Here is a 12099-nt window from a genome sequence, read left to right as displayed (position 1 = left end):
AGGATTTAAGTCAAAGAGGATCAAGAGCTTCTCAGCACAAATGCTGAGGAAGAAAAGGAGGGAGACTATTGCAATAAGAAACCTTGATGCTGATTCAAAAGACATGGCAAGGGAATAGGGTAAGTGTGGTGTTTAAAGAAGGAGAATGTACTTGAAAAACACAGGGACAGATTAAGGGTTGAGTTGTAGATATGTACCTCACCATCAATGAAACAAGTTGGGTGGTGCGAGTAATAAAAAGATGGGGAGATATTTGTGAGGGACAAAATGTTAACAACCTGTAAAACAAGTTTACATTAGTGGAATGATCTTAATGGCATAGTGGTAGAATCCCCACATCTGAGCCAGGAAACCTGGGTTCCTGTCCCACCTGCAACTGGGGTGTGCAATAACATCTTGAAACAGGTTAATTAGAAAATATCTAAAAGCAACTGGATTCCAGTGCAAACATCTACAACAAGTTTTGAATACCAAATACTTTGTGAATGAACAATCTAGATGGAACTATAGAAAGAGGTGAAAATTCTTGATTTGTTGTCAGAGTCCAAACATGGTCTAGTGGGGTGAGCTGGATTTGAAGCAAATTGGCAAAGCTAGCACAAGCTAGCATGAGAAGAAGAATGATTGAGGTAATGCTTGTATGGAGGCAACAACTGGTACCTCTATGGGCTCTCTGTAGAACACTTAAACAGACAGAGAGGGAAAGGTACTGATTTACTCAAGCTTAGGATAGTGATAGGAAAGTATGAAGACAGAGAATTAGCATTACATTGGCATTATTGGAGGTGTCAGGGCAAAGTACTTTAAACCAGAAAACTGAAACATTGCATCACAATGTGACCAATTGATCAGGACATAGGTGAAAAAGAGTCAAACTGGGGCAAACAGAGGGAAGAGAAGGATCTATAAGTAATGGGCGTGCACCAGTGTTACGGCAAATAGACTTAGAAGGAATTTAGCTTATACAGATATGGCATCAGGAAAAAGATGACTTGAGAATGGAGAATAGGAAGGACAATCTGAAAAATCAGCAAGTTAAAACCTGAGATTCTGCAGTGAAACAAAACTGTCTTGTAGAAATTCAGAATATTAAGATCCAGTTCAGCTTATGATAAATTCATTCGATAAAACTCCATGAAATGGTTGCTTGAAGGTAATGTTCAAAGCACTCCTTCCACGACATACAGGCACCAGGTTTATGTATGGTTTCAACATATTTCCTGCTTGGTTCGTGTTGACAAAACTTGTGCTTAAATAATAAAAGTAATGTATATCCTATGTTGGACATTGAGCTTCTTTCTGCTTCTTTGATACGCTATAACTCTATAATTATTTGTTAAGTTCAAAGAAAGTGATGCCTTAATATGTTCTAACCTTTAAAAGCAGTTAATTCGTTGTAATTATGTAATCTCTACAAAATCTGAGATAGCAGAGTGAAGATTAGCCCTAAGGGAAATAAACATATGCCAGTAATTTCAATGGGTGTTCTCTTGATCTCCCAATGTAACTTTAGCAAAAGATAGTCAAAATCTCCAGAGAAGGTGATGGAATGAAAATCAGGCTGATTCTATGAAAGGCAAATGATCCTCTTGGACAGATTTCCATCCATATAAATTCTGCAGAATTTACGCCTTGATTTTCAACCACTTTCTGATTTGCTGGTATTTTTTCTGTATATCTCCCCTTCAGAATGGACATGATTTGGAGGTGCCAGTGTTGGACTGCGATGTACAAAGTTAATAATCACACAACACCAGCTTATTGATTTTCCAAGTCTCTATAAGGTCACCCCTTAACCTCAAATCTCCAGGGAAAACAGCCCCAGCCTATTCAACTTCTCACTGCAGCTCAAATTATCCAACTCTGACAACATAAAAATCACACAACACCAGCGTATAGTCCAACAGGTTTATTTAGAAGCACTAGCTTTCGGAGCGCTGCTCCTTTATCAGGTGGTTGTGTTGGATGAAGGAGCTGCGCTCCGAAAGCTAGTGCTGCTAAATAAACCTGTTGGACTATACCCTGGCGTTGTGTGATTTTTATGTTGCCAGAGTTGGATAATTTGAGCTGCAGGGAGAAGTTGAATAGGCTGGGGCTGTTTTCCCTGGAGATTTGAGGCTGAGGGGTGACCTTATAGAGACTTGGAAAATCATGAGGGCATGGATAGGGAGTCCAGAACTAGAGGGCATAGGTTTAGGGTGAAGGGGAAAGATTTAAAGAAAGGGGTCCTAATGGGCAACTTCTTGACTCAGAGGGTGGTGCATGTATGGCGTGTATGGAATAAGTTGCCAGGGGCAGCATGGTGGCTCAGAGGTTAGCACTGCTGCCTTACAGCGCCAGGGACCCGCGTTCAATTCCAGCCTCAGGCAACTGTCTGTGTGAAGTTTGTGTGTTCTCCCAATTTGTGAGTGGGTTTACTCCGGGTGCTCTGGTTTCCTCCTACAATCCAAAGATGTGCAGATCAGGTGAATTGCCCATCATGTTCAAGGATGTGTAGGTTAGGTGCATTAGGTGGGGTAAATATATAGTAATGGGGAATGGGTTTAGGTGGGATACTCTTCGGTGGGTTGGTGTGGACTTGCTGGCCCAAAGGGCCTGTTTCCACACTGTAGGGATTGTAAGATTCTACGGAAGTAAGTGAGACTAGATTGGAGTGGGGTATCTGATCGGCATGGATGAGTTGGACCGAGGGTCTGTTTCTGTGCTGCACATCTCTATGACTCTAATGGAGTACAGGATATTGCTCAGTGCTGGATTTCCTCATTTTACACTGCCATTCTTTTGTGGAAAATCTTAAACAGTGTTTATTGACAGACTGCCTACTTTGAGGACAATCCAGTTGGACTATCTTTGAGTCAATACTATTTCAACCAGGAACTCAAATCCAACCCAACTTTGTTCTTCCCTTTATTTAATCTGGAGTTTGAGTTTGGTGTTTCTTTTCAACTGCTTTGACTGAGATCAGATTGACTTAACAAACTTAAATTTGAAGCCTCCCTGATCGATTTCAAGTCTTAGGAGAAATTCCCTTGGTGCGACAAAGTAAAAACCAATGAAATATCCTCAAAAGTAAGCAGATTTCAAAGGCAGAGAGAAAGTACAAGGAGAGAGAATACCAAGCCTGCAGCTCTTCCAGAACTCATTGGACTGTGGTGTCTTTTCTATTTTCAGCAGACCTCCCAAGTCAGCCTCAGCTGTGTACCCACTGGAACCCTGGTATACACTCATAATGATAAGCACTTGTGGATCTTTCAATAGCTGAGACATTGCTGTTTTAATAGCAGCAAACCTGTAAGCATTCGTCAAACTGACAGCAACCTCTGGGTTGAATGTTAAGTCTAAGTTGGGATCTGCTGCACAAATGTGTACCAGTTTGATATCACAATACCAAGTGCAAGACATTTTTGGAGAGGCTGAGTCAGGTTTGGAATGACTACATGCCTTTAAGCTGGATATTATAGCCAATTACAGAGACTAGATTCAGTCTACTGAGGTATCTCGCCTGCAGTGTGGATTGCCAGGTTACAGTGGGCTCACATCAGGAAAATGGAAGATGGGTTGGGCTGCACTACTTTCTGTGAAGGACTCCAATACCAATAATAACTACTTGCATAATCTCTCACATAAAATGAATGCTAAAAATAAAATTAACTGTAAAAAATGTTGAGCTTTGTTTCCAAGGGCACTCCAATTTGAACACTTTTACTCCAATCATCAGAAATTGCCAGGTGAGGCTGGCAATATGAGAGTGTTGGAGGGCCAATGTACAGAACTGGAAAACGTTCTTAATCTGACAGCAGCAGACTTCCTGCTGTTAAATCAGTCTTTCAAAAATCCAAGTGGGTCTGTTTGCAACATGCCCTCCAAGGTCAGAATACGGAACTTGCTCCAATTTCAGATTCCCAAACCCAGATTGAAATTCCAGCTCTTGAAGTCTGTACATGGCGTAGGTAGACCCAGGGGTATTGTCGGTAATTCCCCGATCCTCTGCAAGTGTACTGAAGACCTTGCGGATCACCAGGTATGGAATGCTTATCCGGGTATGCAATCATTACTGGACGAAAAATGGGCCACAACCAATTTTTATTTCACATGTTCTCAGAAGCTCTCTTTCCCTTAACAGCCTATTCAAATTTTGTATTTTGATTTGATATCTAAATTGAGAAAAAAGTTTGAGAGAAACCTGAGGTATGAAATATTTGTCTTACTTTGGACATCAAAATAATAATTTTAACTCTCTTTTCAATAGAATGCTACAAAATAACCAGCTGAAGAGACTCCCCAGTGAGGCATTATGGGACCTTCCCAACCTCCAATCACTGTAAGTTATCTAGAATTGCAACTAATAATTACAAATTAGAATTGCTTGACCCCTGTGTCATCTGTCTTTAGCAACCTTTGTTTTACAGTTGTCATAATACCTGTCAAATGTCCACCCATTAATGATGAGATTATTATTTTGGTTCTTAAACATACATCCATGTATTTGAATGAGCTTACAATTTTTTACGTTCTTTGTGACCACAAATCTCACTCTTGAGATGTGAAAAGCATTACATAAGATTAAACCTGTACTTTTGTACTAAATAAAACTGAATTCATGCTATTCATATTAAAAGTCACATTTCATAATTATAATGAAATATGAAAATCCAATGAATATTGCCTTTGATTGTCAGCTTTTATTTAATTTCAGCTTGACAAATAAAATAGATTGTTTTTTCTACCTACAATTAACAATCTAACAGTGCACAAATCTTTAACACACTGGTCATTACATTTTCATGACTAAATGTACAACGTAGTTCGTATATGCTTTTAAATACAATTAGGGGCACTTGTGTGGCAGTGAAAGTATCCCTCCCTCTGAGCTAGAAAACCTGGGTTCAGGTTCCATCTCCTCCAGAGCTCTCCGTCATAACACCTCTGAACAGATTGATTAGAAAATATGTATAAAGCAAATCGAGCAATGTTTGAAGAAATGCTGAGGGTACAGAAATGTAAACTGTCTTCAATTCCAACTTTCTATAGGGACCCTTGATTGAAGCATTTTGTAGGGAGCAATTAACCTATTTGCAAATTGTCACTTTTTTAAGGTGTTCACATTCTGCAAATTATTCTATCTCCAGCAAAGCAATTATATTTTCTTGAGCACTTGTTACTATTATGCAGTTGACATGTACATGCATTAAATATTGACAAAAATAACTTCTGTACAAACAAGATGGTTGTGCTATTAAGGGAGCAGTATGACCAAATGATTTTTCTTTGTATTTGACTAGTTTAATTTGCAGAAGCATAGCATAAAGATAAAGAGGTGCTATTTAATTCATGGCAGAATTAGAGAAAGCAAACCATGTAATAGTAGACTGTAACCAGACAGGAAAACAGGATAACATTCACATGGTCAATAAACAAATATTGCCTCAATACACTTGAAACCATTCAAGGACATTGCTTCCAAAATCAGATAAGAATGAATGTAAAAAAACGAGGCTGTAGATAACAAGCAATGAACTACAATAAACGTTGTTGTGTCTTCTACCTCCTTGGTTTTAACGCAGTTTTGATGGTCCTGGTTATCTTTTGTTATAAAAACACAGTAATACCTTTGTGTTCAAAGCAAAGCTGACTGCCAAATTTTTACTCCAATCTTAAGAGGTTGATGAGTCTATTTCAACGTATCTATGTTCAGACCATTCACACGTATTCTGGTAGACAGCAGTAAGTACCAGTAAATGCTACGATGACATCTAAGCAGAGTGCCTTGGCAAGAAACATCTGATTCTGCATTTGGATTCCTCAATTTTTTTTGTCAAAGCTGTTATACCAAAAACTTAGCTTTGTCTTGAAAATAAACAGGTTTTATACTATTCATACATTTATAGTGTTCATTTATTTTCTTAGATTTTAAAATAATGAGTTACACAAAATGCCATAAAGGAAAACCTACATTTTTTTCACTTTATATTTCAATTCTCCAGCGAACAAAATGATTAGGTAATACACATGGAGTTAAGGTGGAATATCACAGGAAGCATTTAAATATAAATTTTTGAAAAGTTTGAATTCTTTGTCATATTTGAGAAGTTTGGTGTCCCACAAATATATAGTTTTTTTTAAGGACTAGTGAGGCTATTCAGAATTATGAATTTAATACACTATTAAAATCTCAGTTACGTCTTGCTCACAAGATTCAACGTTTTCAAGGGTTTTTGTTGACATCAAAACTAAAACCATAATTTTTCAGCAGTTCAATTGATTCTTCGTCATTACACTCCAGTGTAACTTTAACAGTGCATCCCATAGGGAAGGGAAGAATCATTGTCAGCGGTTTCTGGGCTTTAATATATAGTTGCAAGTGTGCAGATTCCAGAGGTTGCTCTGAGTTTAAGAGGACAGTAAATACTGATGATTGTGCTGTCATTACTATTGCAAAATCCACGCAACTATTTCTGGAACAATGCAGAATTTCTTCTGAGTAATTTTAAAGATATAGTTAGTTTAGGAAATGTAAAACTCAAGGCATGGGTCCAACCTTCTTATTAAAATGTTATTCTTAACTCATAGTTTGTTGAAATGTACTGACACAAATGGGGAAAAATACAATTGGCAGAAAATGTCCAATCAAAGTACACTTCCCAAATCAGAAAATGAGATGTTTAACTGGTTACAGGTGTTAAAAATGCCTGTAATCCAGGTCATCATACGATTGAGACAAACTCATTAACAACCCTTAAATTTTCATTTATTTTAATACAGATTCTGTTCTGATGGTTAATGCATGCAGCCTCGTCCAACACTTACTAACAACCCTTTTTAGTCAGAAGTAAAGCCAATCTGAGAAGAGAGGGAAATGATTTCATACACGGAAGGATTTTTTTTCATGTTATTTCTTCTTGGGTTTAATTTGCATATATCCAATGAAAGATAAGAGCTTTGACATCTTGGAGCTGTTAAAACCTTGTATTTGACAAGAATTTAGTGGTTTCTGGATTTGAAAGTTGGCAAAAAATTCTAAGCTGTAATATTTATTAAATTCCCAGAAAGCCCCTATTTTCCTGAATATATGTAAAAGTTTTGGAATTAAAGGCAAATCTCATCTCTCCAGAAATATAAGTTTAAGCTCAACTGAGGCTTATGTGATTCTACTTCTAACCAATGCTCTTATAGTAATTGAAAGAGAAACAATCTTAATTAGTGGCAAAATAATATAGTTGAAATGATCAGAATGCTGCAGTGACAGAAATGTTTTTCATTCCATCAATTATTCTTTTCCACCTGTTTCTCGTCTCAAAATGTAACAAATCTGTTTGAGTCCTTTTCTAGACAATGCATACTTCCCACCCAAAGCACTCTCAGGAAATCATAATGATCATAATGGCTGAACATTTTCACATTTCACCATGGGGCATCGTGAAACATCAATGCTATCTGTTAAACATAATAAAGGCACACCATTGAAATTACAGAGTGGTATGCTCGTTCACATCTTTGCAAATTAATTTTGACTTTGTATCAACCCAAACTTTGTAACATATTTTAAGTGATCCAAATCACACCAAGGAAAATAACTTTCCAAAAACCTGAATGAGATATGTATTTACATAACAACTCAAATATATCTTTTCAAACTTTACCTTCAATACAGTTATTGTTTAGCGTGTTGAGGGTCGTTTGGCTCACTGTGAATATTAAAAGGCAGCCATAGAGAGTACCTAGGCAGAGGTCCACTTTCCATGCCAGAGGTGAGAGTTTGCTGCCTATCCTACACCATTTCAACAGGAGCAGGTCTGTTGCATAACTCTGCTCTTTGATTATGACTAACAGATACCCTGGAATTAGTTCAAAGAAAATAATTAAATGTCAAGGTTCATCTGCAAACTATGGCAGTGGATTAATTCATGATGTTGTCTGAATATCATTATTTAGATTACTACTTCAGTTGCTCCACTAAAATGTCAACAACTGATTACAGTCTCAACTGAAACATGGATAAAGGAAATGCTGATATCGAGTTTGGTTAAACAATAACCATCAATTCACATTGTTTTCAAGTCTTTTGGCAACTGTTATACCTTTCTTTCCTAAGTGTGATTAACATAATGACCCCACTGGTGAGAATCTCTTGCCAATCATTAAGAGCAAGAGGTGAACATCTCACCCCATACACTAGAGATCTATCACCTAAGGCTGCCAGCCAATTAGAGCTTGGCCACATCCAAGTCCTAAAGCCTCACAGTCAAAGTCTGATTCTTGGTGGGTCCAGCAGAAAGAAGATTAAGTCTTTTATATTTGGAGGTGAGAGAGAATACTGAAGGAGGCCGATTGGAGATGCCCCCAACCCCCAACTCAGCAGGCCGATCACTAGATGGGAAATAAGCCACATTCTAGATGCTTTTAATCAACCCATCCAGCCTTGTTATGATACAGCTCTGAAACTGAAGGAAGTTGAACTCAGAGCCACAAAAGCTCCCAAGATATCTTTGTAACCCAGCAGGAAGGCAGCTGATCAGGGAGGTGACTAGGTTAGGACATTAAGTGTCCATTCATTGCCCATGTAAGAGACTTAATTGTTTCAGATTTGAGAAAGCTGCTTCTGGACCCTTTTGCTGAGCACTTAATTGCGGAGTTGGCGAGAAGTGGGTGCATTTCTCTCCAAAAGAAAGAAAGCCATCCTTTTTTTCTGGTTAAGATGTAAGCAAAATAACAAATCTAAACTTGTGTAGTAAGCTCCACGTTAAATTTGTCAGAAGGAATGTGCACTTGCACAAAATCATATTTCTTCATCTCAACAAGAATATGAAGAAGATTCCTGGGGAAAAATGATCTGGTATATTTTGTTGACGAATGAGAACTCTACTTTTCAAATTTCTTTTGCAGAGCAGTTTTGCAGAGCAAGCTATTCCACTTGTTTTAAAGTTGTTCACTAAAAATGATTTGAGGGAAAACAAAATAATTTACACAAATGCATGGATAAGAAGGAAATAAAGGAAATGAGATTCTTCCCGTTGTTTCACAAATCCAAATCCATCTTTCTAATAACTACATCTTTGAATCTCTATAAACAGATTTGTTTCCCATCTCAGGACTGAAATAATCCTCATCAAAGTCACAAAAAACATTCAATATGACCGTGATCTTGCTAAATAATCCCTCCTCAATTTACTGACCCCTGTTTGCAATGTTTGATATGATTGATCACACACCATCCACCTCCAATACCTCCTCTCAGTTATCCAGCTGTAAGGGACTGAACTCACAGTCACTCTCTTTTTTTCCCCATTTCCACAAATTACCTTTGTGGTTGCCAAAGATTGATTGTATGCATTCTACTTCTCATTGGTGTGCTGTGTCCTGCCAAGATCACCCAGAACTGTAATACCAGTTTCCATATATGCACCAATGGCACCAGCTCTATCTCACTACCAAACTCTTCACTATCTTTGCTTTGCTGTACTGTTTGTCAAACATCCAGTCCTTAATGAGCAGCCATTCCATCTCATTAAATATTGAACAGGCTAAAGCCACTTCCTTCAGTCCACAAAACAAATTCTGTTCCTTGGCTTGACTCCATTGCCCTTCCTGGTCATTGTCTGAGGTTGAGGATGGCTATTCCCAATATTGATCTTACCTCTTTTCTACATCTATAATATTGTTCACCTCCATATCTGTTTCAGCTCATTTGCTACTTAAATTTCAATCAACTTCTTTGTTACCTACAGACTTCACTCTGCCAATGTTCTACTGACTTGACTGCCATCCTCTACCCTCTATAAACTTAAATTAATCCAGCACTCAGCAGCCCATATATTAGCTCAACCCAAGTCCCATTCAACTATCAACCTCTTGCGCATTGACTTAGGTTAGTTCCCATTTAACAATGCCTCAGTTACCCATCTCTTAACATCTCCTACCCTTAATGTCCTCTGAGATATCTGTGGTCCTGTAATTCCATCCTCTGGCATTTCTGCTTTTAATCATTCCTTCTTCGATAGCCATACCTTCAATTGCCAGAACCCTAATCTCTGTAATGCTCTCCTAAGCACCTCTACCACTCTATCTCCCTTAAAACGTTCTTCAAAATCAATGTCCGAATGTCTCAAGTATCTCATTTTGTTGAATTACACTTCTGATTCATTTTACTCTGCTAAGAACCTAAACAGGAATAGACCATTCAGCTCCTCAAGCCTCCCCCAGCATTCAGTAAGACCATGGCTGATATGCTGCAGGCTTCAATACCGCTTTCATGACAGTTCTTCATAGCTCTCAACTCCCCAACAGTACAAGAATCTGTCTGCCTCCTCTTTAAATAATTCAGTTAACCATCTTCCCCAACTCCATAGAGTAGAGAATTCCAGACATTCAGTGTCTTCTGTGAAAAGAAATTCCTTTACACCTCAGTTTTACATGAATTTCCCCTTATTCTGTGATGCTGTCACCCAGCTCAAGACTGCCCTACTAGTGGAACCGTTTATTCAACATCTACCCTGTCAAACCCCCCTCAGAAGCTTGTGTGTTTCAATAACATCACCCATTACTCTTCTAAGCTCAAATGAAGAAAGGCCGAACTGATTTTGCCATTTATGACAAGTCAATTCTTCATCCCAGGGATCAGTCCAGGAAATCTCTTTTGAACTGCCTCCAATGTTAATATATTTTTCCTTTAAATATGGTACTAAACCTGTGCACAGTACTCTAGGTGTGACCTCAACAACACTCTGGATAGATGTAACATCACTTGTCTACATTAAAATTCCACCTTCGAGGAATAAAAGCAAAAATTCCATTTTCTTGCTAAATTACTTGCTGTGCCGATATGCTAATCTAATGTGTTTCATGCACAAGAACGATTCATCTGTTTTGGAGTCTCTCTCCATTTAAATAATTGTCTGCCTTTTAATTCTTCCTGTCAAAGTGCATAGCATCACACTTTCCACATCACACTATCTATATCCACCTGCAGATTCCTTATGGCCTCATCATCACGTCATCCCACCTACCTTTGCATCATCACCAAATTTGGATTAGTCTCTGCCCCTTCCTCCAAGTGAATAATATGGATCAAAAATAATTGAGACCTGAGGACTTAGTGGCACACCACTAGATATTTCTTTCCAACCTTAACAAGACACATTAATCTTGACTCTCTGTCTTCTGTATTAACTAATGCTTAAACATTAGCCCCTATACTGTGAGCTCCTATCTTATGCAATAACCTTTTATGTGACACTTTATCAAACGCCTGCTGTAAATTCAAAAATATTACGGCTACCGGTTCCCCTTTATCAGTTCTAATTGTTACATCCTCAAAGAACTTTCATAAAACCATGTTAACTTTGTTTGATTAGACTCATAGGGTCATAGAGATATGCAGCACAGAAACAAACCCTTTGGCCCAACTTGTCCATTCTAACCAGATATGCTAAATAAATCTGGTCCCATTTGCCAGCACTTGGTCCATATCCCTGTAAACCCTGCCTATTGTTATATATCCATCCAGATGACTTTTAAATGTTCTAATTGTTCCGGCCTCCACCACTTCCTCTGGCAGCTCATTCCTGACAAGCACCACCTGCTGCGTGAAACAATTGCCCCTTAGGTCCCTTTTAAATCTTTCCCCTCTCACCATAAACCTATATCCTCTAGTTTTGGAATCCCACACTTGGGGAAAAGACCTTGCCTATTTACCCAATTCATGCCCTTCATGATTTTATAACTCTCTGTAAGGTCACCCCTCAGCCTTCTTCACTCCAGGGAAAACAGCCCCAATCTATTCAGACTCTCCCTATAGCTCAAACCCTCCAACCCTGGCAACATCCTTGTAAATGTTTTCTGAACCCTTTCGCATTTCGTAACATCCTTCCTATAACGGGGAGACCAGAATTGCACACAGTATTCCAATAGTGGCCTAACCAATGTCCTATACAACTGCAACGTGACCTCCCAACTCCTCTATTTAAAGACTGACCAATAAAAGCAAGCACATCAAATGCCTTCTTCACTATCTCATCACCCTTTGACTCCACTTTCAAGGAATTATGAATCTGCACTCCAAGGTTTTTGTTCAGCAATGCTCCCCAAGACTTTACAATTAAG

The 12099-nt window shown here is 38.4% G+C and overlaps 1 protein-coding gene across 3 annotated transcripts in view; it reads left to right on the top strand.

Annotated features, from left to right (window-relative positions):
• The window catches only part of lgr6 (leucine-rich repeat containing G protein-coupled receptor 6), a 257272-nt gene that overhangs the window by 151419 nt on the left and 93754 nt on the right, over positions 1–12099 (top strand). For all 3 annotated transcript variants that reach the window (XM_043716816.2, XM_087973621.1, XM_087973620.1), the window contains exon 4: positions 4250–4321. In XM_043716816.2, coding sequence (XP_043572751.1) covers positions 4250–4321 — 72 coding nt within the window. The remainder of the gene's footprint in view (positions 1–4249; positions 4322–12099) is intronic.

This window comes from Chiloscyllium plagiosum, unplaced genomic scaffold (assembly GCF_037043375.1).
Source record: "Chiloscyllium plagiosum isolate Xiang-an unplaced genomic scaffold, Cpla_swu_hap1 HiC_scaffold_26, whole genome shotgun sequence".
NCBI classification, from domain to species: domain Eukaryota; kingdom Metazoa; phylum Chordata; class Chondrichthyes; order Orectolobiformes; family Hemiscylliidae; genus Chiloscyllium; species Chiloscyllium plagiosum.
Note: the sequence above shows the minus strand (reverse complement) of the source record. Positions and strands in the feature narration are given on the sequence as shown.